Source organism: Phaethon lepturus, unplaced genomic scaffold, assembly GCF_000687285.1.
Source record: "Phaethon lepturus isolate BGI_N335 unplaced genomic scaffold, ASM68728v1 scaffold18416, whole genome shotgun sequence".
Lineage (NCBI taxonomy): Eukaryota > Metazoa > Chordata > Aves > Phaethontiformes > Phaethontidae > Phaethon > Phaethon lepturus.
The window spans coordinates 1-21,290 of record NW_010548492.1 but is presented as its reverse complement, the minus strand read 5'-3'; the positions used below and the strand labels follow the sequence as shown (position 1 = coordinate 21,290).

Sequence of the window (21,290 nt, the reverse complement as noted above, 5' to 3'; positions counted from 1 at the left end):
TGGAAACGCAAACAAGAATGATCACTGCATAACTTGTCTTTTTGTGTTTGTGTAACACAAATAGAATTGATGGTTTCTATCCTTTTCTTTAAGGCAGCTCATCAGAGGCTAAGCACTGATCTTAGATTGCTTTACAGTCTAGGGCAAGGAGTAACACACTTCTATGGTATGGTTTCTTTCTCCACTTGTGTACCATGTGCATATATAGACACAGCTCATCTGGAAAAAAAACTTTCCCAGAAGGAAGTTTTAGGCTGTGAAATTTATTTTTCAAGAGTAAATTCTGTTAGCACTCAAGACCAGTCACTAGTACAATTGCTTCTTTCAGTTCTGAGGTGCTAAAAAAATGCACTGAAGCCCAAAGAGACTGACTTTTGTCAGACTCTAGAATGGCCTTAAGGCTGTTAAAAAAAAACCCCAAAACACTACACTTACTCCTTCATTTTGCAGAAGCATTTATTTTTACCCACAAGACAAAACTGTAGACATAGTTGGTTTTAAAACTATTGTTCTCCTGCAAACATACATTAACAATTTTTTTTAAAAGCCAGTTTTAAAAATTATTAAAAACGTGTATTTAAAAGTAAACAAAATCTGTTTCTAGCATTTCGCCCATAGGGAAAAATATGTAAATAGAAAGAATGCCTGTATGACTTCCTATTAGCTTTTATATCCAGCTATTTTTGTAGCTTTTTCTTCTTTTTCTCCGGTTCATTCTTGCTGCTCGTCTCTGTAGATAGATTTGCAGGTGCATCAGTTCCTAGTATCTACAGTAAGAAAAGAATTAGAAGTCAGAACACTTTTAACTCTATTTCAGCTTATACTGTCCTAAATAAAACTTGAGTTTACTGGTACAGACCTTTTACAAACACTGTACCAACATCACAAAATTATGTTAATAGGCATCTAAAAAAGGGTCTACCATCACATAACAATCATAGCTAGAACACTCAATTGAAGTAAAAGCTGGAAAAAGAGAAGGTAAATAGAAGCCAGCAGTTCTTTTGCACCAGATCATACATCTGCCATCACAGTTATTTGCCATGCCTTAGCAAATGCTTAGAAGATGGGGGATGTGAATGAGAAAGGTAAAAAGGGGTCTTAATCTAACAATTTTCATTTTGCTTTTAAAACAGTCACCACTGCCATGTTTTCTGAAGTGCTGCTCATGTCAAGCAGAGGCCCTGTCAGGCTCAGGATGCTGCACAGCAAAAAGGCTTTTAGCTTTGGTAGAAACTGTTAAAAACTTCTAAAATAAATGCAAAATAGACTTTTTGTAAAGCAAGGAAGAACAAGGATAGAGAAAAGCCCGTATGCTTACAGAGAATCACTTGTCCTCAAGGAAAGAGTTCATCAAGAAGTATGCTCTGCTTTCTTTCAGAACATGGAAATGAGTAGCATCCAAGCAGAGAAGAGTAAGGTAGGCTATGATGAAATACAGTTCATTTAAGTAGGGTTCAGAAAACGACTGGACCAAGAGCAGACACATGTATGCTCCTCTACACTTCAGTCTATGGGCAAACTGTAATGTCCGATTAGTGAAGACATCAGGCACTACAGAAGCTTGATGCATGGAAGCTGATCCCTAGGACCATACTACCAGGTTATAAATTATGCAAAAGTGACAATAGCATGTACCAGTAGAAAAGTCATTTAGTTGTATTAGAGTAACATGGGCACCTATACTGGAATACAACCCACCGCCATAAGCTGAAGGCTATGTTTCTGGTCAGCCAGTTAGGATGGCAACAATTATGACATGCTAAGGACTGTGAGAGATGCTGTGAGAACAGGTAGCATGGTAACAATAAATTACCTTCAGTGAGTAAATGTCACAATAAGGCACAAGACAGAGTCCAAGTTTCTAGGTGCCATAAAGGCATCTTTCTTTTTTTCTTGGAGCAAATAGTCAGAGAACCTGAAAAAAGGGATAAGCAACTCTTGCCTAAGGACCTGCTTAAGTGGTTATCCACAGAACCATCCCTGTAATACTAATTTCAGTGTTGTTATTCAAAATGTATCACCATGGTAGAAGGAAAAACCATCCCAAATCCTAGAATGTGTTATATCAGTAATAATAAGGAACTTAATAAAATTCTCATTAACAGGAGTTGCAAAAAGGTAAGATGCTTTCAGCAGTGAGATGGAATTTTAAAAAAGACATGGAGTAAGAATATGCTATTTATCAATAGTATTTCAAGATAATAGATGAAAAAAAGTCAATAGAGTGATTAGTATTACAGGTCAAGAGACATCCTTGAAGAAGTAAAAATCCTGTCCAAGTGAAGAAGAAATAACTACAAAATTAAGTTAAAATAAACAGGCAAGCCCAAAAGACTGACGAACGGTAAGTAAGTAATTCTTCCTTGCTCCTCCATCAATGGATAGCTTGATGATAATAAAAACCTAAAGCAGGCATGAACAACAGGTGATCAAAGTGTATTTGAAGCACTCAAGAAAATGAAGACCAACATCAAGGCAACTGTTACAAATGACCATCATTAAAAGAAAAAAGTTTAGAACAAACTAAGAATAATAGTGACAGTGCCAGGACTATACACCGTCCATTGAAGAGTTCTAAAAGCAAGTGTAAAAACTGCCAGCTAGCAACTGTTGGTGTGTATAAATTCATTGCTTAAAGCTGGTCTTGCTACTAGAAGGAATCAAAGAGCAAAGACCTTCACAGAAATTAGTACAAGTAGTAGAACAGAGGGAGGGGGGGAAGTCAGCTGGCATTAGCCTTACTTTGTGTCTGTTTTCAATGCACAAAGTGCATCCCTTGGGGACTGGAGTCATTGCAGCAGGAGTGTTCCTGAGTTATGCCCACAGCAGCAGCTCTGACAAATGCTAGCTGGTGAGCCCAAAGCAGTGGGCAGCTCAGCAGGTGAACGCACAGCAGGATGCAAGGTTTCTTTCTACTACAAATTTAATTATCTATTCCCATTTTTTGAAATCATGAGGATTGCCTTCAACTTAATCTAATACAACAGCTCAAAGATCGTCTGTTTCCACACATAGGCAAATATTCCGATTTCTCAGGGGAAAAAAAAAAGTTTGGCTGTATGAACAACAAGGACCTCTTGCTTATTTTGGGTTTTCTTTTTCCTCCATGATTAGAGATACTCAATTACTACAACCATCTGTTTACCAAAAAAGTCACATGTAACTTAACAAAAGTACACAATCGTATAATGGAATGCAAAGTACTCAGCAGGCTTGAGGTATGAGACCAGGTGACAACTCCAGTGTCTCAGATACACTAAGAAGGTAGAATTGAAAAGTCTTAAGGCCAGAGACACAGTTAGGACATTATAGTTCATACAACATTATCAAGAGAGAATTTTTGTATTGTGGAAGTTGTAAGAAAGGACTGCCATTAACAGCCAGCAATTATACAGAGTTTCCTTCTGAGTCACCCAACACAGTTACACAATAATTTACTGGAGCTAAAAGAACATCCTGCTGAGTTTTGGCAGATTTTCAAGAGGGAGACTTGATTACAGAACCATGAAATTCAGAAGATATTACTTCAGCAAATCATCATCTTCCCCATCAGTGGAAACATCCCTGATGGGCCCAGAAGGGAAATTTAATTTAGAGCCCCTTATTCTTTTCAACAGCCAGTGAAAGCAGACCTGTGTTTCATTGAGAGTAGATATGAAGCAATGACTACAATCTGCTACTAAATGATTTTTTCCTTCTGGGTTAAATTTCAATTTTATGATATGCTGATTTTTTAATATTACTGAAGGGTAATATGATTCTATGAATAAAAAAAAAATCTTGTGCTTTACCTTTGGTTCTACCAATGCCATCCGGATTTTCTGATGTTGGATGTTGGAAGCATCTAACATAATGTTCACTTTAACTTTATCAAATACACGTAATGTTGTGTCTTCCACAGTAAGTGATGGTACCTGAAAGTTCAAATTTTGTATAAGTACTCACTGCTTACAATGTTTTATGTTTTTATAATACTGCCCTGAATGTTCAAAGTGTCATAATACATGGTATACACATTTTTGCAGTATTTACGCAGGTAATTAGATATTAGTAGTGTCTACTTCAGAAACCAATTCAAGTCTGAACCTGTTTATTTAGAGTTACAAAGACCACAGTGGCTCTACTACTACAGATTAATAAACTTGCATTTAGAAAAGCCGCTCCTACCCTTCTAAATCCAACTAGAATAGATTTTAGTAATTCTGCTCACTTACCAAATAAAATAACAAAGGTATCTAAGAACAAACCTTCTAAAACATACCTCATTGTTGTAATCCAGTCTTGGTGTTGGTTTACCTTTTTCTTCAAAGAAGACTGTTCCTTCTAACCCATACTTGGGAATCAGAACCACAACTGCATTTTTTCTTACAAATAGTATATATGCATCTTCATTCACTACTCCTTTGCTTTTGAAGAACAGCTGTAACAAAAATAAAATACATTAATAAGAAGAAAAAAAGCACTACAACATTCTCTTTTGCATTACAAATATACTGGCTTAAAAAAATAAAAACATTCAAATACAAATCTATACTTAGTGATAATTACACACCATATATTCAAAGCAGATTTAAAAAAACCCCATAAACTGTTTTTAACATTACTGTAGTATTAAGCATTCATTATATTTACAAAAACCACAAAGAGAATCCTCAAGATGCCATTATTCTAAATTTTTCAGAAACAGAAATGCAGTGTTGAAGCTTTTCCTCAAAGCAGCAGCCCTCATTCTTAATCATTCCTGCAGACTTGCTTGGTTTTGCTCTACAAAGCACAACTTGATACTCCCTCCCTTCCTTTAACGTCAACAGGCATTGTCCATAGTTAATCTTCACATCTCAGAACTGCTCACCTGTGTATGGAATGCAACAGATGCTCTTTGTGCATATTGAGCCATTTTATGTCGGTAATTGAGATTTTTACACATATCTGCTAGTCTATGTTTATCTGTAAGTTCTGGGTAAGTACTGTCTGCTCCTATGGCCACTGCCAAAAGTCGATGTACTATGATGTCAGCATACCTGCCAAGATGAGATTAAATGATCAATGACATGTCAAAACATACTTTAAAAAAAAGTTTCTGAATATAATTTTGTTATAAATCTTACAGATCAAAAAGTGTTTGCAATAATGTCAGCCTGCTGTTAAGCCGCTCCCTTTTCCCTTTCCCATGAACCAGACAAATTTAAGGTAGGATAGTATTTCACTGGCCATCGATCTGCAAAGCACAATCACACTTGAACTTCTTGGTACATAACTTTTGTTAGAACTTCAGCCAGGAACTTTTTAACACATCTGTTAGCAACTAAAATTTACAATTAGGACTCCTGGAAGCTCCACAAATTATCCACACAAATGCAGAGGAATTTTAATCCACCTGTAAAAGAGTTCACTTGAAATGTTTCTAAGGAGGAAAATACAAAAATTATTTTCCTCAAAACTTAAATACATCTTGGTTAAAAGAAAACAAAACACCCTCATTCTCCAAGATGTATGATTTCATTACAACACAACAGCTACAGTAGCAAGGTTCAAATTAGCAATGTTTTTATTTGTAAAATAGTCTCCTCAAAATTTAAATACAGCTCCCACCTGAAAAATGACTAGCCAAACTCTGCCTCAGTCTCTGGTTGACTTACATAATCCTAAATGATCCCAAAGTGCATTTCTGTGCCAGAAATATGCATTAGGGATGTTTTTCTCTTCAGTCTTTTTAAAAAAAAAAGTATTAGACCTTAGGAGTCATAGACAGTGAACCTAGAGGCTTACATGAAGACAGATCACAATGTAAAGCTACGTACATGTTTTATTACACCAATGTAAAGCTACAGCTGTCTCAACTGAAATCTAAAGCTGAACAGACTACTCTTTTTGTTTCAAATGGACAACACAATTTAAAATAGAATTTCTCCACAAATAAATCACTTCTTTTTGTTCTCTGAAACTTTCATAAAATAAAAGTACCTTCTAATGGGTGAGGTAAAGTGGGTATAAATAGGTGAGGCTAAACCGTAGTGATGAAAATCATTATCCATTCCAGAGCAGAAATAAACAGCTTGCATCATGCAGCGAGTGGCCAAAATTCGCAACAGTGTATTTAGATAGGGGAATGCAGGAGATTCAGCTTTGTCTAATGATTCAGCTAAAGCCTTTGCTGAATCCGTCTTAATTTCCAAATTCTGGAAGGAGCGGGGAAAAAAAAAAAAGTCAGGTATTACTAGCAAGTGTTAACAGAGTATGAGCAGAAATGTAACAGCTACATCCATGCAGATCGTAGCAACTGGCACAGGTATCACACCTAATAACCTAATGGAATGCCACTGTTATAAAAAAATAGAAAAAAAATCCACCCATGCAGAGATCCCTCCCTCATTATGACTAGTGCTCTATGCAAACAGCAAAAAGCTAGGTCAGCAGCCTTGTAATTCAGAAAAGACATCCATTCAGAACTAAGAAACACTTTATGCTAATGTTAACAAATTTTTTTATATTTCCTTTGGTTTGATTAAATCAGAAGGGATATGCAGGGAAAAAAAAAAAGTATTTATGCCACACAGAGATTCTCATCCAAGCACAATGTAAGCAGTAATTGAAATTCTTGTATCTCCTCCACAAAATTATTAAAACTTATATTTGGAAAAGTGAATTGTAAAACTCGTACTGTATGACAGTAAGTTTGTTCCCTATTTGCCAGTGTTCCCTGGTAAAAATTCAGGTAGCATGAAAACAAATAATGCATTTTTAATTTCCAGTCACACAAAAGTAAACTTCATCATGAGATCAGTTGAATGTTCTTTCCTTCATGTAGACGTACTGACAACAAACTATGATCTAGAGATCAAACTGTGTCAGTATTGTGGAAAAATAATTCCATATTTATAAAAAAAAGTAACAAAAATACAGCATCTTAATACCTAATTGTGGTGATTCTGCTGGAGTAGTGAAAAATCACTTTGGTTTATTAAAAGATCTTTCGTCTATGCACAGGAATTTAGCTTTCAAAAGAAAATGGTACTTTAAAAATTATTTTCTGAGTACAAATTAAATCACTATCATTATTCCAGTTTTATGGCAGGGCAAAATGAATTGGGCTGGGTTTGGGCTCAACTATTAATCTTACACTGATGGAATGTGAGTTTCTCTCTTGCCCCTTGAAAAAAAGAAGGGGGTGGGGGGAAGAGTTGAAAGGAAAAGAAATAGGAATGCATATCACAATGTCTAGAAAGTTAACTTTTAAAAGTTTAGCTCATATGTGGCTCACAGTCTTTCATTAAAATGTCCTGAAACTGGAAAAAAACATTTTTCAGTTCAGATTTGTTATTAAATCTGATTTGTTGCAGGCTAAGTTAACCTCTAGCTGATATAAGGAGAGGATGGAAATTATAAACGCACATGAACATGCTTTCTTACTTCCTGACTTTTAAGAGAGACATGTTATTTGATATGACTGACCAACTTTTAAATACATCAATAATGCATGTGATCTGAAGCCAAAAACTGGCTCAAAAAAATCACACATGTCTTCGAGAGGAGAAACATTCACAGCATACAAGATTTACAATACAAAAGACTCAGAGTGATGTGCTTGCTTTACCTTTAAAAGGGTTTTTAAAAAGCACAAGATAGCTCCTTTCATCTAGATGTACAGATATCTTGCCGCAGGTACCAGCAATTTCGAAGTATAGCTGATACACTGTCAAAATACTGTTTTCCAACTCTTATTCTTGGGTAAGCAGCCAACCAGAGAGAAAACACAATTTTTTTTATTTTTTTTTAGTAATTAATTCACTTAATTAGAATGGTAAAAACTTGCCTTGGACTTTGCCGCCTTCACAAGGCTGTCATAATTTGATGGGGGAGGAGCAGGATGTTTCCTGAGTAAGGCAAACTCTGGGAACTCATCATATATTTTTTGTGCTACAGAGACATTGGCAAGCAACATGAACTCTTCAACCATGGAGTTAGTTTCTCTATCAACATAAAATATTTTGTATTGTTAGAAAAGCATTACATGAAATATTTGATTTGAGTGGCTAATGAAGAAATATTCCACCACTCTATTACATAAAGTAACTAGTGGTTTTGAACATTTATACAATTAGGTAAACATTTTAAAGACTAAAACCATAATAATTATTTACTAAGTTTCAAATACTGAATCAGACAAAAATAATAACCCCCCCACTAAAATATTCTAAAACAAATTAACGAAAAAGGCTCTTTAAAATGTCCAAAAAGACCAACAGGTAAGCCTCTATTTCTTCCAGTAGGATTGGCTCCTACTGTTCAAATACCATGCATATGAACTTTAAAAAGGACCGGGTTGCACACCATAACATCGTGACAGTATACATAATGAAGCATAGATTTTGTCACAGAAACTAAGTAGTAGTGTGAGAGAAAGCAAATATCTAGCTTCAGAAATCGAGTCAGTAGCTCCATTTCTAGAACTCCTCAGTAAGACTGTCTGTATCCCATGGGCAATAAATGATCTGTTGTTTTTAAAATTTCAGTAATCCATAACTCCAAGTTCTTCTTTCTCTCCTTTGTTACTACCCGTAGAAGAGCATGACAAGGAAGCCAGTAGGATGTAAAGAGTGTGGACCTTAATGCTCCATTAAATCAGTTGTAAAGACTTAAGTTCATATATGAAGCATACAGTTCAAAACTTGCTTCATAAATAGTGCAGTAAAATACAGAGGAATTCTCTTTTCTAGGATCAGTTTGCCCGGAGAAGTTGCGGATGTCCCATCATAGGAAGCGTTCAAGGTCAGGCTGGAGGGGGCTCTGAGCAACCTATCTAGTGAAAGATGTCCCTGCCCATGGCAGCATGGTTGAACTAGACAATCTTTAAAGCTCCCTTCCAACACAAATCATTCTATAATCCATGATTGTCTTTGCACTATTATAGGAAGTTAGTACACCATTAAGTAAATGTTGCGACTTAAACATGCCTTTAATTCCATCCCTGCCCTGAATTAACTAATCGAGGAAAATGAAAGGCATACTTGAGCTCCTTAGTCTGCAGATCAATAGGATCATGAGTTTCACTGTCCATGTGGAAACGAACTTCTGGTGAGGAAAGTGTCAAGGCTCTGGAAGACAGTAAGTGGTTTTAACAAACTACAGTAAAGCAGACACAGCAGTTGAGTTACAAGCCTATACACAACATCTGGGTTTACCATGAAACTGCAATTAAAAAAATTAGCAGAAATTTCATATTGATTGATCTTGCGAAGGAAAAGTTAACATCCCAAGTTTATATTTTTGGGGAAATGAAGATAGGCATTTTTATGCAAATCAAAATGGCAAAATATGTCTCTCTCAAAAGACTTTCACTGGACAAATGGCCACAAAATGACCATTTTACAGTTTGACAGCAAAAAATAGCCAGGAAAAAAAAACAGTAACAAGGACACTGCACAGTTTACCCATTATCAATTCTTTTCTTCTTCAGAATTTTTGCTAATTTGTTTAGTCCACGGAGGCTTATAGTAATATCGTCATTCATAGTTGCTGAATCAATTCTCATCTGTGCTTCAGCATAAGTAAGAGAAGCCTTGAAAAGGGTAAAAAAAAAAGATATCATGATACGTAATTGAATACTGAAAAGAAAAACATTGTTCTGTCTTGCAGAAACTGCAGTTTGCTGTCAAAGTTGGTTCACGATAATACAAAGCTTTACATTCAACACCTGCATGCATTCTCAAATGGCAATGGACAAAACAGCACAGATCTGTGAAAGATATTAAGAAATACCATGTATTTACAGTAGGGTTTTTTTATGCTGATCAGAGATGTATTTTACACATTAGAGGTCTAATTTTCAGAAATACGTTAAACACCTACAGAGTCCACTGAAATTACCTAAAAATTATGACTAGCTATATACCAACCACATTCTCTCTCTCAATACAGTTATACTTTTAAAATGAAATATCATAACAAAGTAACCACACAAAAAACATTGTGGCCTTAAAAGTTTGAAAGAACAGGGCAGAATCAAACATTTTCTTCATTTTAGGATTGAAGCATAATTTCTAATTTTAAGAAAATATAAATCAGTAAACAAAAAGAAAAAACTCCTTTATTATCAAGTCTGTTGATCATTTCTTTTATAAAAGGGTCTTCAGCTTTTTTGTTTTTTTTTCCAGAAGTGTAATAACATTATACTTGGACTAACCTTGGAATTAATAATACTCTTCGTAAATCTGGTTTTTAGAATTTCAGCCTTATCGTTCATCTCCCATATACATGAAAATGCAAGCCTATAAGAGGGAGAAGCGGGGAAATCTGTTAAAATCCACATATAAACATCTGGAGTGCCTTGTTAGGTTCAAAGTATGGACCATATACTTATACCTGTCCACATTAGATCTCAGGGAGCATAAATTGGAGCTAAGTAGTTCTGGAACCATATCAATCCTCTGCAAAGTAAAGAATAAAAATCATGACTAGTTTTAAGTACGTATTTTAATTTCCTGATTTTTACTATACTAAAAGCTTGGAAATAATCATTACTTCATTTTTTACTAAGAAAGCTCAGATTCCTGAAAGAATAGTAAGCTACTTTACAGGAAATTCTTTCCAGGATCCATTTTAATTATCAATATTTTAGTAACAGTTATTTCTGAAAAGAAATTGCAATCTGTGAGAAATAAGTTAAAATAAGCAGTACTAAGTGTACAGTTGTAATGGATACAAATCATAGGAAACAATACAGATTTAGCTATCACAAGAAAAAACAACGGAAAAGGCAAAACCAGGGCACTGGCAATTTCTGGTCTATATTAAAACAGTACTCCAGTTTCAGAACATGTATGTTATTAATACTTCAAACTGGAGCTGAAAGGGATATTCTGCAGATAATGGACTTAAGAATAAAAGTATTTCTCCCTCTTGCTGTGCAGGCTGAATGACAGAAAGCACCTTCATTTTGATAGCCAGAGGCCCCCTGCCCCACCTTAGTTTAGATATAATGTCTCTACTCCCTAGAGTAGAGTCTCTAACTCCCCAATTCTGAAGTAATTCTACTTTAGAATTAAAACAGGAAGGCAATGAAAAAAAAATCCAACTGCTTAACTGTACAAAAAGCTTTTACATAGAAAACAATTACTTTTTCACACAGATATACTGTTGTTCCTCTTTTTGCCGACTCCTCATCCAAAGCATTTCCTGGGCGAATAAAATGACTGACATCTGCAATATGTACACCAACCTAAAAACCAAGCATCACATTATGCATCTTACAAAACAGAAATAGTTCTCAAACTGAAAGAAACTTTCTCAAGGTTTTAACCCTATTTCAACCCAATTTACCCATTTCCAGTTCCCCTGAGCAGCTCTTATGTTTAGTACCAGAAATAGTTAAAATCTATAATACTGATATTAAAAAAATTAATAGTTGCAGCAATTATGCAAAATAAGGGTATGTGTACATTTAGTGGCAAGTTACATTCATTACAAATGCAACTCTTCTTGCTTGGGGGCTTAAATAACCTCTTTCATTTTCTTCAAGGCTTACTGCAAATTTGTTTTTGTATTTCTGTTTGCTAGACCTTCGATTTTAGCACACTCTGCTATTACAATTACAAATTAATGTATAACAAAAAAAAAAATCAGATATAAGGAGATAGAGAGCTGGCGTTAAGCCTGTAACTTTTTAATGCCTTTTTTTTAAGATAGTAATTCCTTAGGCATTACAGAAGCAGCTTTACATTTTCTACTGATAGTTCCTTATCCTACCTGTAGATATCCATGTTTATACTTAGCTAAAGCAGTAAATAAATTCTATGTTAATTTCCTATGTCAAGTGAGCAGAAAGCAGGTTCAATTTAGAAGACATTAAATTCCCACTTCTGACACTGATGTAATGTAAATCAACTCCCCTTCTTTATTACCATCTTGCAGTTGTGCCAACACCATTTATTTCTTTTACAACAGATCTGGAGCTTTGCTCATGTCATCTACTATTACCGCTACTGCACAGTTTGTAAAATAAAGGGGGAAAAAAAAAAAACCACTGGCTTGAATAAATAAAAAACCAAAACAAAAAACCAAACAATACCTCTATATTTCCATTTTCTACTTCTCTACAATGTAATGCATCATCAATATCCGTACACCCAGGAGGATCAACACTACAAACATACAGATGCCTTAAGTCCTCCCTGTATTTCATATCCTGAAATTAAAAAAAAGTTTTCAAGAACATCTTCCATATCAAAGTAAAAACAATCATTTGAAAAAGGCACTTTGCATAAGATCTTCCAAAGCAACCAAGTATTTTCGGAGTGCTTTTTTTTTTTGTTTCAGGACAAGATCCGCAGTAATATTTACTTGTAAGTTCAAAACAGATGAAGAAACAATGGTGACAGGAAAACTAAGACAAAAAAATGAAGTACTGAAAATTTTTCTGTTTTACATCAAACAGGAAGAGAAACAGAATAAAACGACAACCTTTTCATGATCTCAGAATTAGCAGGACCAGTACTGAAGATTTTAAGTGAAATTTTGAATGATGTCCAGCCGGACAAATTGTTTAGGATATGACTGCTCTCAACTAACTTCAGCTTTCTAAGGTTTAGATGTCTAGACAGTTGAAAGGAACTGCACACTTTGGAACTAATCTACCTCTGTATGATGGCTACAAGTATCTTAGACCAGGCAATTGACTTTTATACAGCCAATTTACACAAAGATCTCTCCTTCAGTTTCCACATTCAAAAGAAACAGGAGTAGGTAATAAATTATATAAAAGTAGCCCACCTCAAAGAAATTAAAATACACAAAACATAAACAAAAATGTATCAGGTTCAAATGGTTCCCTGATGACATTTTTCCATACATTCTAAAAGCAACAATTTCCCATATTTATGCTACTGGGGAGAACCTGAAATTCACTAAGAGCATTTAAAATGAGCAATTCTGCAGACACTAATTTTTCTTTCTCTAATTAATTTATCCCACTATAATCCAGTAAAGTCAAGTCTTCTCTCCTCAGATTATTTTAGTGATGACACAGGCTGCCACATTTGGTTACAAAGCTATTTAGCAAGATGAAAAACTCTTAGGGATGATCTTACAATTACTGGAACTGTAGTCTCTCTCCTTTGCAAAAAAAACCAACAACTTTTATTTTTCTATTTTTTAATGAAACCTGTAATATGTTTTTTATCTTAAAATGTCTATCCCTAACAAACATGGTTTTAGCCAAAACCCAAAAACTTGCAGAGACCTTGTTTCCATAGGAAATCCAGCTGAAAGTCCACCCTAAGACAAAATGTTTTTGGACAATATTGCTCCTCTATTTTTGGTGCACTGGGATATCCAAGAATGTCACAGTTTGATTTGAAGGAGAAGGTACAGTAATTATTACAATCATTTAAAAATCATTACCTGTTCTGTAATGCTCCATGGCATTTTCGGTAGGAAGCTAAGAACACCCTGGGAAAAAGGTTGATGAGGGACATCATGTTCAAGCAGAAGAACTTCTGTCTCAGTCTCTTTATCTCCAGCACTTCCCAAGTTCTTTACAAAATGACCCTGAGAAACAATATACATACATACAAATATATACAGACACACACACATCAATCAATACTGTTTGCTCAAAAATAAGTATTCGAGACCATTATTGCATAGTTTATTAGTATATTAAACTAGACAGGAGGGAGTAATCTTTCTTTATTCAGTTAACTTTCTCATCTTAAAAGAGAAATTTAATTTCAAACACTGAATTGATTCAGTGAGTCTGATCTTTGTACTTCTCTCTCTTTTTTTAGAATGACACTAAATCCTCCACATTTAAGACTGCAGAAATTGTAAACGTGGCAATTAGTTTTGCAGGAGAAAAACCCAAAACATTGCTGTAGAAGCAGCAAAACTAGTAACGTCTAAATTCTCTATGGGTTTGTGTTGTGCCACTCATCCCACACCCTAATATATTAACTCTACTTGCTTCCTCGTGCGTCTCGTATATTTACACAGAACTTTTAAGATCTTAATTACCTGTAACTCTGTCCCACTGGCAATTTGACTGAATTTGGTCGACGTGTTTAAAACTACCTGCCAGGATGGCGATCAGTGTGTGGTTAAGCAAAGCCACAGTGAAAGGTTCCCATTTCTAAACCCAGACTAAAAAAAAGGCAGTCCCTAGTTAGTCTAAATTCAGCACCTTAGTTAGCACATACACATTCCACCACTGAACCCACGGACCAAGCGTTTTAAGTATTATAACCCATACCTGTTTTTTGGGGTTAAAAGTAAACCAAATCATTTAGCGACCTCCTTAATTTGCACCACAGAATGGCACTCAAAGAACTTAAAATTCATGTCAACGCTTTCTGAAGTTACTCAGCACTATAGATAGTAACATCTTACCTAATAAACACATAAAAATAGGACAGATAGAAGTTCAGAAGAAAACACTTAAACTTACATTAGGATACCTGGAATTCCTGGGCCAACCGTCAATAGCAACAATTATTCTTTGTCCTTCCAATGTATCTGCTTGTCTTGTTTCTATTCGAATGCGAGGAATTCTGCGATCAGCCGGTGTAAACAAATGGCGCCTTGCCTATTAACAGCCAGAAAAAGGAACAAAGAATTTCTAGTTTAAGAAAAAAAAAATCTGCACTTATAATAACTCGATTATTTCCTTACCTCTTTGATCTGTGATTTGGAAAGCATGCCACAAAATGGTCGCCAGTTTCGTTTTATAATGCCCACTACTTTTCCTGTAGGTCTCAGCATGTCCTTGTTAACAGGAGTCTTCAGCTGGTAGAAGACACAGGGGTTAAAAGACACAAAACTGTCTGAACTCAGTTTTACTCACATGGTGACATGTTTGATTACAGCGTGTACCTCAAACCTTGGTGGTAACAAATTATGTGTCACTATAATGCCACAAATTCTATTATGACTTCATAAACAGAACTATGCCTCCCTGTGCTTTGCATGACACTTAATATTTTTAAAAATGTGACATGACTACTTTGTTGTGGTTTGGTTTTTGTTTTTGTTTTTTTACATGGACATTATTTCAGAAAAACAATGAACAGCAGAAAAAAAACTCTGAAGAAACACTATCTTGTTCCACTGTCTCTGCTTACCACAGAACTATCCATTTTCTTTTCCAACCTATTATAATAATTTTTAGGACTCCTTTTATGTTGCTTGAAAACTCCCCAGTAATTCTAAACACAGTAATTAAAAAAAGTTCCCATGGTATTCAGTGGGAAGATAATGTTTTTAAAGAAATGCAAATATTTTTTGGACAGGGTAGACATGTGCGTGCACTGCATGCACATTAAGCGGAACTACTCCAAGAAGCTAAAGAATATATTCCAATTGGTTCCAAATATATGCATTGCCTATAAAAGCTGACCAGCATTGTGATACAACACCTGCTCTTATTCTAGCAAATCCTAGTCTGCACATCAGTATATAGCTGTGCGTTATTACCTGAGTACCACTCAGTAACTTTCATATTTGTTAAGTTTAACAAACTAATGTGGGAATTTCTGATTGGGATTAATTAAAAAGTATCCATTTGATACATAATCTCGTATTTAATGAAACTGTAGGACTACACTAATTACCAAATTCACAATAGCTTTTAGGAGTCAGTATAAAAAGGATGTATAACTCTAAAGCCTAACACTATCAGAGTATTGCAGACTTCACCTCTCTCTTAACAAGAGAGTTAAGTAAAAAATTATTTATTTCCTACAATGTTTTCTTTCTCCTCTTCATTTTCAGTGTCATCTTCATTCTGGCCATCATCTTGTAAGACCACTGAGGACGGTGCCACCCATTCATCTTTTGCCAACAGCTCCACAGCTACAATATCTTCATGAACTGCTCGGTTTAAATGTTTCAGTCCCTGTATAATTATCTGGATTTTTTAGAAAATAAAATGAAAATGCAAATATTCATGATGACAGCAACAGAAAACCCAAATCAAAGCAGTATACCAGAAGAGTATACATGTATAACAAGGCTCTGCACTCTAAACAATTTAAAGCATGTTTGTGATAACATTTTTTTTTCCCCTCTGCCTAGGCTTCTTTCAGTACTGATGATACTATTTCAGGATTCCAACTGCCTTTATAAAAATAATTTGTTTTCCCCAGACTTCCTCTCCTCAAGACAATCCTTCTATTTTTTCAGGCTACAGGATTTCACTTACTACTGGGAAATAGGAATAAAAGCAACAGAGAGACAAAGAAGCACCTCCAGCTGCCACCACAAATAGGGAGGAGGCAACTACTGCTGCTTGGAAACAGCATCTGTACAATTGTACCAACAGAGAATCCAGTAGGCAGACAGGTGGGTTAACTGCTTGGAGGTGAACAGCCCACCTACTCAGGCATGAAAATAGCAGAAGAAAATAAAACAAGAGAGCCTCACAAGGGCTCACTGCAGTTTTTCTGTAAATCCTCCTACAAACTTGTTTCTCTGTCTTTCACCATATATTCCAAAGTAATTTTTTAAAAAAGGTGTTATATTCAAGTCAATTGAAAAGCTATTAACAACTAAAGATTCAGCTTTATTTTATCAAATACTTTATGAAAGCACAAATTATAATTTTAAAGTCATTATCCTTTTTTAAATAAGTGCACAGTCAACATTTCAGCAGCCTATATCCATACCCATAAAAATAAACAAACAAAAACAAAGAAAAAACATCAGAAAGACACAGAAAAGGAAAAATTATTATAATGCTCCATTTTAACATATGTCACAATGAAAAACATTACATTTTAAGTCATTACTGAGGCTCATTAAAGTTCACAGCACGAAGTCAAAACGAAAAACTCACCTCTTTGTTTTCTTCAGCATCTCCATGAATCCAAACAGTAGCTTCAAGATAATTATCTCTGCTTGCCCTGTAAGTTCCTTGGAGGTAAATACCTGATTTTATTCCTTGCTGCAATTTGCTAAGAGGAATATGTTCTGGGAAAATTATTTTTCCACTTTCTATTTCTTTCTTTAAAAAAAAAAAAAAAGGCAGGGGGGAAGAGGAAATTTTCAGTCTTTTGTATTCATGATTATTCTAAAACCAAGCTCAGGAACATGACACTCAAGCTAACAGACTCCAAAATTATAACTATGTGTAGGTATGAATATGCACAATAACGAAAAACTACTGTTAAGCAGTATTTTTTCTAATGAAGCATAAAGAACATAGAAACATGGCAATTCTGGTAACACTTCCTTTTCCTTTTCCCATTTGCCTGCAGTTACTTAAAAAGATACTGCACAAATGACATGCGCTTTTATGTTGATTTGGATATAGTGACTAGACATATACTTACTGAAGAAATATTGGCATAGTAGTACATAGTAAAGAGTATGGCACACAGTGTAAGCGTATACGGTAAGCCATGTGAAACATTAAAAAAGATTGTGACTAAACTTTGGAGCAGTCAAACAATTAGTTAAAGCTGAATGAACTACAGCTGGCTGCTGAGAAGATCAGCTGAGCCCTCCACTCTCTTCCCACTCTATTCTATTAGAACTAACTCAGAATTAACCTTCCCATTTTCTGGTGGTATTGGTTTTCAGCTGTATCAGTCTTATGTGAAAATATAAGTCTTGATTCTGAGAAACACAAAGCACAAGGAAATAGAAGAGCATGTAGCTCATCTTTGAGCTGCAGCCTGCACTGATGTCTACTTAACTGACCAGAAAAATCAGAGGTTTTGACAGAAAATGCTTTTGATCAGTAAGTTAACATGAACTTTGAAATAACAGACACAAAACAAAGATCTAAATGATTTGCAATACACACTTTTGTAGTTTTCATCTTGTTTCCATTATTTCTAGCATTTATACACTTTCTTTAACCAACTGTTACTATTCTCATCTTCACATCAGTTGTCTAAAGCAACTGGCTTTTTACAGATAACTAGATACCTACTGGGTATAGGCATATAAGCAGCAGTAAAACCAGCTGCAATATTTCCTTTTTTCTTTCCAGTTGTCAAAAACTTGTATTGCCAAAATGGTAATAAAGTCCCAAGTCCTCATATTCTAAACCAATGCTAATAGCATGACATATGGTGTCCAATAATATAATGTAAACCATTTGTGATTATTTATTGTATAAGAAGAAAATAAAAACATACCCCTTCATCAGATACACAAGCAAGACGATCTACAAGATCAGGATTAGCTATCAAGCTTTTTACATACTCCTCACCTACAAAAGCACACATATAAATATTTATGCAAGAGATGCACAGGATTTAGGTATGAAAAGACTGCTGAGATTGTTTATCTGAGCAATAAATTATATATACTTGCTACTTCACTTACATGTATAAGCAGTTATCCCTTCCTCCAGAGCTTTCTCTTTATTAGTTCTGTCATTTGTTAAAAAGATAACTTGAATCTTCTCCTCATCCTCTATTTTCTTCAAGTGTTCACTGTACCATTTTACTGCTACCCGAATGGCTCTGTCATTGCGGTCATTAGAAGTTTCTCCTTGCTCTTGCCCTATGTATGTTTCTCTAAATAAATTAAAAAAAAGGGCAGGGGGAACAAAACAAATCCCAACATCTATCCGTACTTGCAAAAATTTTTCAGACAAGTAAGATCAAGACTGTGAGGCAAAAAGAATCATTGCTGTAGCCATTTTCGTAATATGCGTAACACTCTATAGGCCACTGAAGGCCTGGAGATAGAAAAGTCATGAAAAATAGTAAGGAAGGGTTAGTTTCTAATACAGTCTTCTCACTGATGATTAAGACGACTGTATTCAAGATGCTAAGAACTATGGACTCAAGATTCCTAGAACTATGATACTGCAGTATTGGAAACTCCTTGTGAGCACAAATAAAGGCAAATTAATTGCATCTTCATTTCTCAGAGCTCTGTCGCTAAGTGACTAACTGATTTTTGAATTCTGCCACAGACTGAGCTGGCAATATTAATAAAGCACTGGAATATGTTTTTAAAAGGGGCACTAAAATGGAAAATCAGTATTCCATTGCTCAAGTAAACAGTCTTGTCTGTAAACTTTATTCAATATCCTAATGACTTTTTCATAAAATATATATGCTTATAATAATTACAAACCAGAAAAGCTCCTGGAACATGCAACTATTTCCCAATAGGATTCCTTAGACGTATGCAGTTCTATGCACACCAGTCTAATTTTTTTACCTAGTTCCCATGTTCATGTTCTGTTTCCCAGACAGATACGGACATCAGTATGACTTTGCTAGACTCTATTCTACATCTTACCTATGATGTTCATTAGTGAAAGAATAGAAATGCTTTTCAGGGTTTTGAATCACGTCCCTAATTCGCTTGTATACTGGTGCACTCCGATTCCTGACTTCTTGTAAGACTGTCTGTAGCACTATGACATTCTTAATAACAGGATCTTCAAGTATATCGATCTGAGGAACAAAATGGAAAAGAAACAAAATTGTTTTTTAATTCTATCCAACAAGATAGCTTTGTTTGGCTTATACGTAAAAAGCTAACATGAATAATGAGTTGCACTACTTCTGCCTTTTTCTCTCACCGTTGGGAAACTTCATGAACACTGTATTAAGCTGCTTCTTCCTACTTCGGGGCAAAAAGTTCAAATAGGATTTTCCAACCTCTTTGTGACCTGAATTTTGTTGGAGTGAAGGCAAGGACTCATTCTGACTTCCACCAAATTCAGCCCCAATGTACACAGGACTCCAATCAAACTTAAGGCCAGGTGTACACCAGAAATCTTGTTCACGTAAGATGAGTTCTTGTAAATTATAATCTTTGTAAACAAAATACATCTATGCACAATCTGACAGTAATCCAAGATAATTTAAAGGTTGTCTGGCCTATGTCTTTGTGAGCAATGCAAACCATGAAACAGTACCTGACCATCCTCACACAGCTAACATGGACATGCCTGTATGTGTGCAGGCTTAACTTCCCCAAAAACTATCCCACCGTTGCACTGCAATTTTAATTTCCGCAGATTCAAATCAACTGGAATTCTGTTAGCTGCTCTTCACCTTTCCAAAGGCTGTTTTTTTTGAGGAAGTTTGTTAAAAAAAAAATTCAGCACTTTGCCTATTCCTGCCTGACAGCCATGGTGTGCAAGAGAAATAAATGTACACAAGAAATCCATGCTCCTGTCAGGAGAAAAAGGTGAGCTTAATTTCCTAAGCTTGTGACAAAGAACTGTGCAAACTCATCTCAAAAAAGAGACAGCAATAAGGCTCTAGAGGGCATGGCTAAAAGAGTTAAAAACAATGCCAGACCAAGCTTCTCTGCACCTGATGTTTAGATGACCTAAAAAATTTAGAGCCATGTTCGTAAGAGAAAAAAATCCAGTATTATTCTATGCACAAGCTGAATCACCAGGCCAAGTCTTACTGTTGCGATCCTCTTCCAGCTGCTAAGGTAAAACCTTTTCCTACTGCTACCAAGAGTTCCTAATCCCTGCTGCTCCAGTCCATGGCAGCGTATTCTGGAACACTCTGAGAGTGCTGTATAGTATGTCTACACAAACTTTGCCAACAGACACCAAGAAGTCCATAGATAACAGGCTGAAAACATCCCTTGACTTGCTGTTTTGGGCAGAAAGTCCTTATTTTCTTTAGTATTTTAAGAAAGTCCTTGCTTGCTAACGTGACGTCCATCTACAAGACACGCCAGAAGGAGGATCCGGGGAACTACAGGCTTATCAGCCTGACCTCGGTACCAGGGAACATTATGGAGAGGTTCATCCTGAGGGTGCTCACACAGCATTTGCAGGATAACCAAGGGATCGGGCCCAGCTAGCATGGGTTCATGAAAGGCAGGTCCTGCTTGACCAACCTGATCTCCTTCTATGACCAGGTGACCCGCCTAGTGGATGAGAGAGAGGCTGTGGACGTTGTCTACCTGGACTTTAGTAAAGCCTTTGACACTGTCTCCCACAGCGTTCTCCTGAAGAAGCTGGCGGCTTGTGGCTTAGACAGGTTTACTCTTTGCTGGGTGAGGAACTGGCTGGATGGCCGAGCCCAGAGAGTTGTGGTGAATGGTGTTAAATCCAGTTGGCAGCCACTCACAAGTGGTGTTCCCCAGGGCTCAGTTTTGGGGCCAGTCTTGTTTAATATCTTTATCGATGATCTGGATGAGGGGATCGAGTGCTCCCTCAGTAAGTTTGCAGATGACACCAAGCTGGGTGGGAGTGTTGATCTGCTTGAGGGCACGAACGCTCTGCAGAGGGATCTGGACAGGCTGGACCAATGGACTGAGGTCAGTTATATGAGGTTTAGTAAGACCAAGTGCTGGGT

General features: G+C 35.9%; 1 protein-coding gene across 1 annotated transcript; it reads right to left on the bottom strand.

The window, feature by feature from the left end:
* Positions 1-677: 677 nt before the first annotated feature.
* DIS3 (DIS3 exosome endoribonuclease and 3'-5' exoribonuclease) lies at positions 678-19,415 on the bottom strand (the record flags this gene model as incomplete). Its single annotated transcript, XM_010289988.1, has 20 exons — positions 678-767; positions 3,795-3,917; positions 4,265-4,423; positions 4,856-5,024; positions 5,968-6,182; positions 7,817-7,973; positions 9,012-9,098; positions 9,435-9,562; positions 10,187-10,271; positions 10,366-10,430; positions 11,120-11,221; positions 12,071-12,187; positions 13,402-13,548; positions 14,444-14,581; positions 14,668-14,781; positions 15,737-15,901; positions 16,829-16,996; positions 18,138-18,211; positions 18,328-18,521; positions 19,258-19,415. Coding segments are annotated over 20 exons (2,655 nt in total), but the record flags the coding sequence as incomplete, so codon positions are not given.
* Between the last annotated feature and the right edge of the window lie 1,875 nt (positions 19,416-21,290).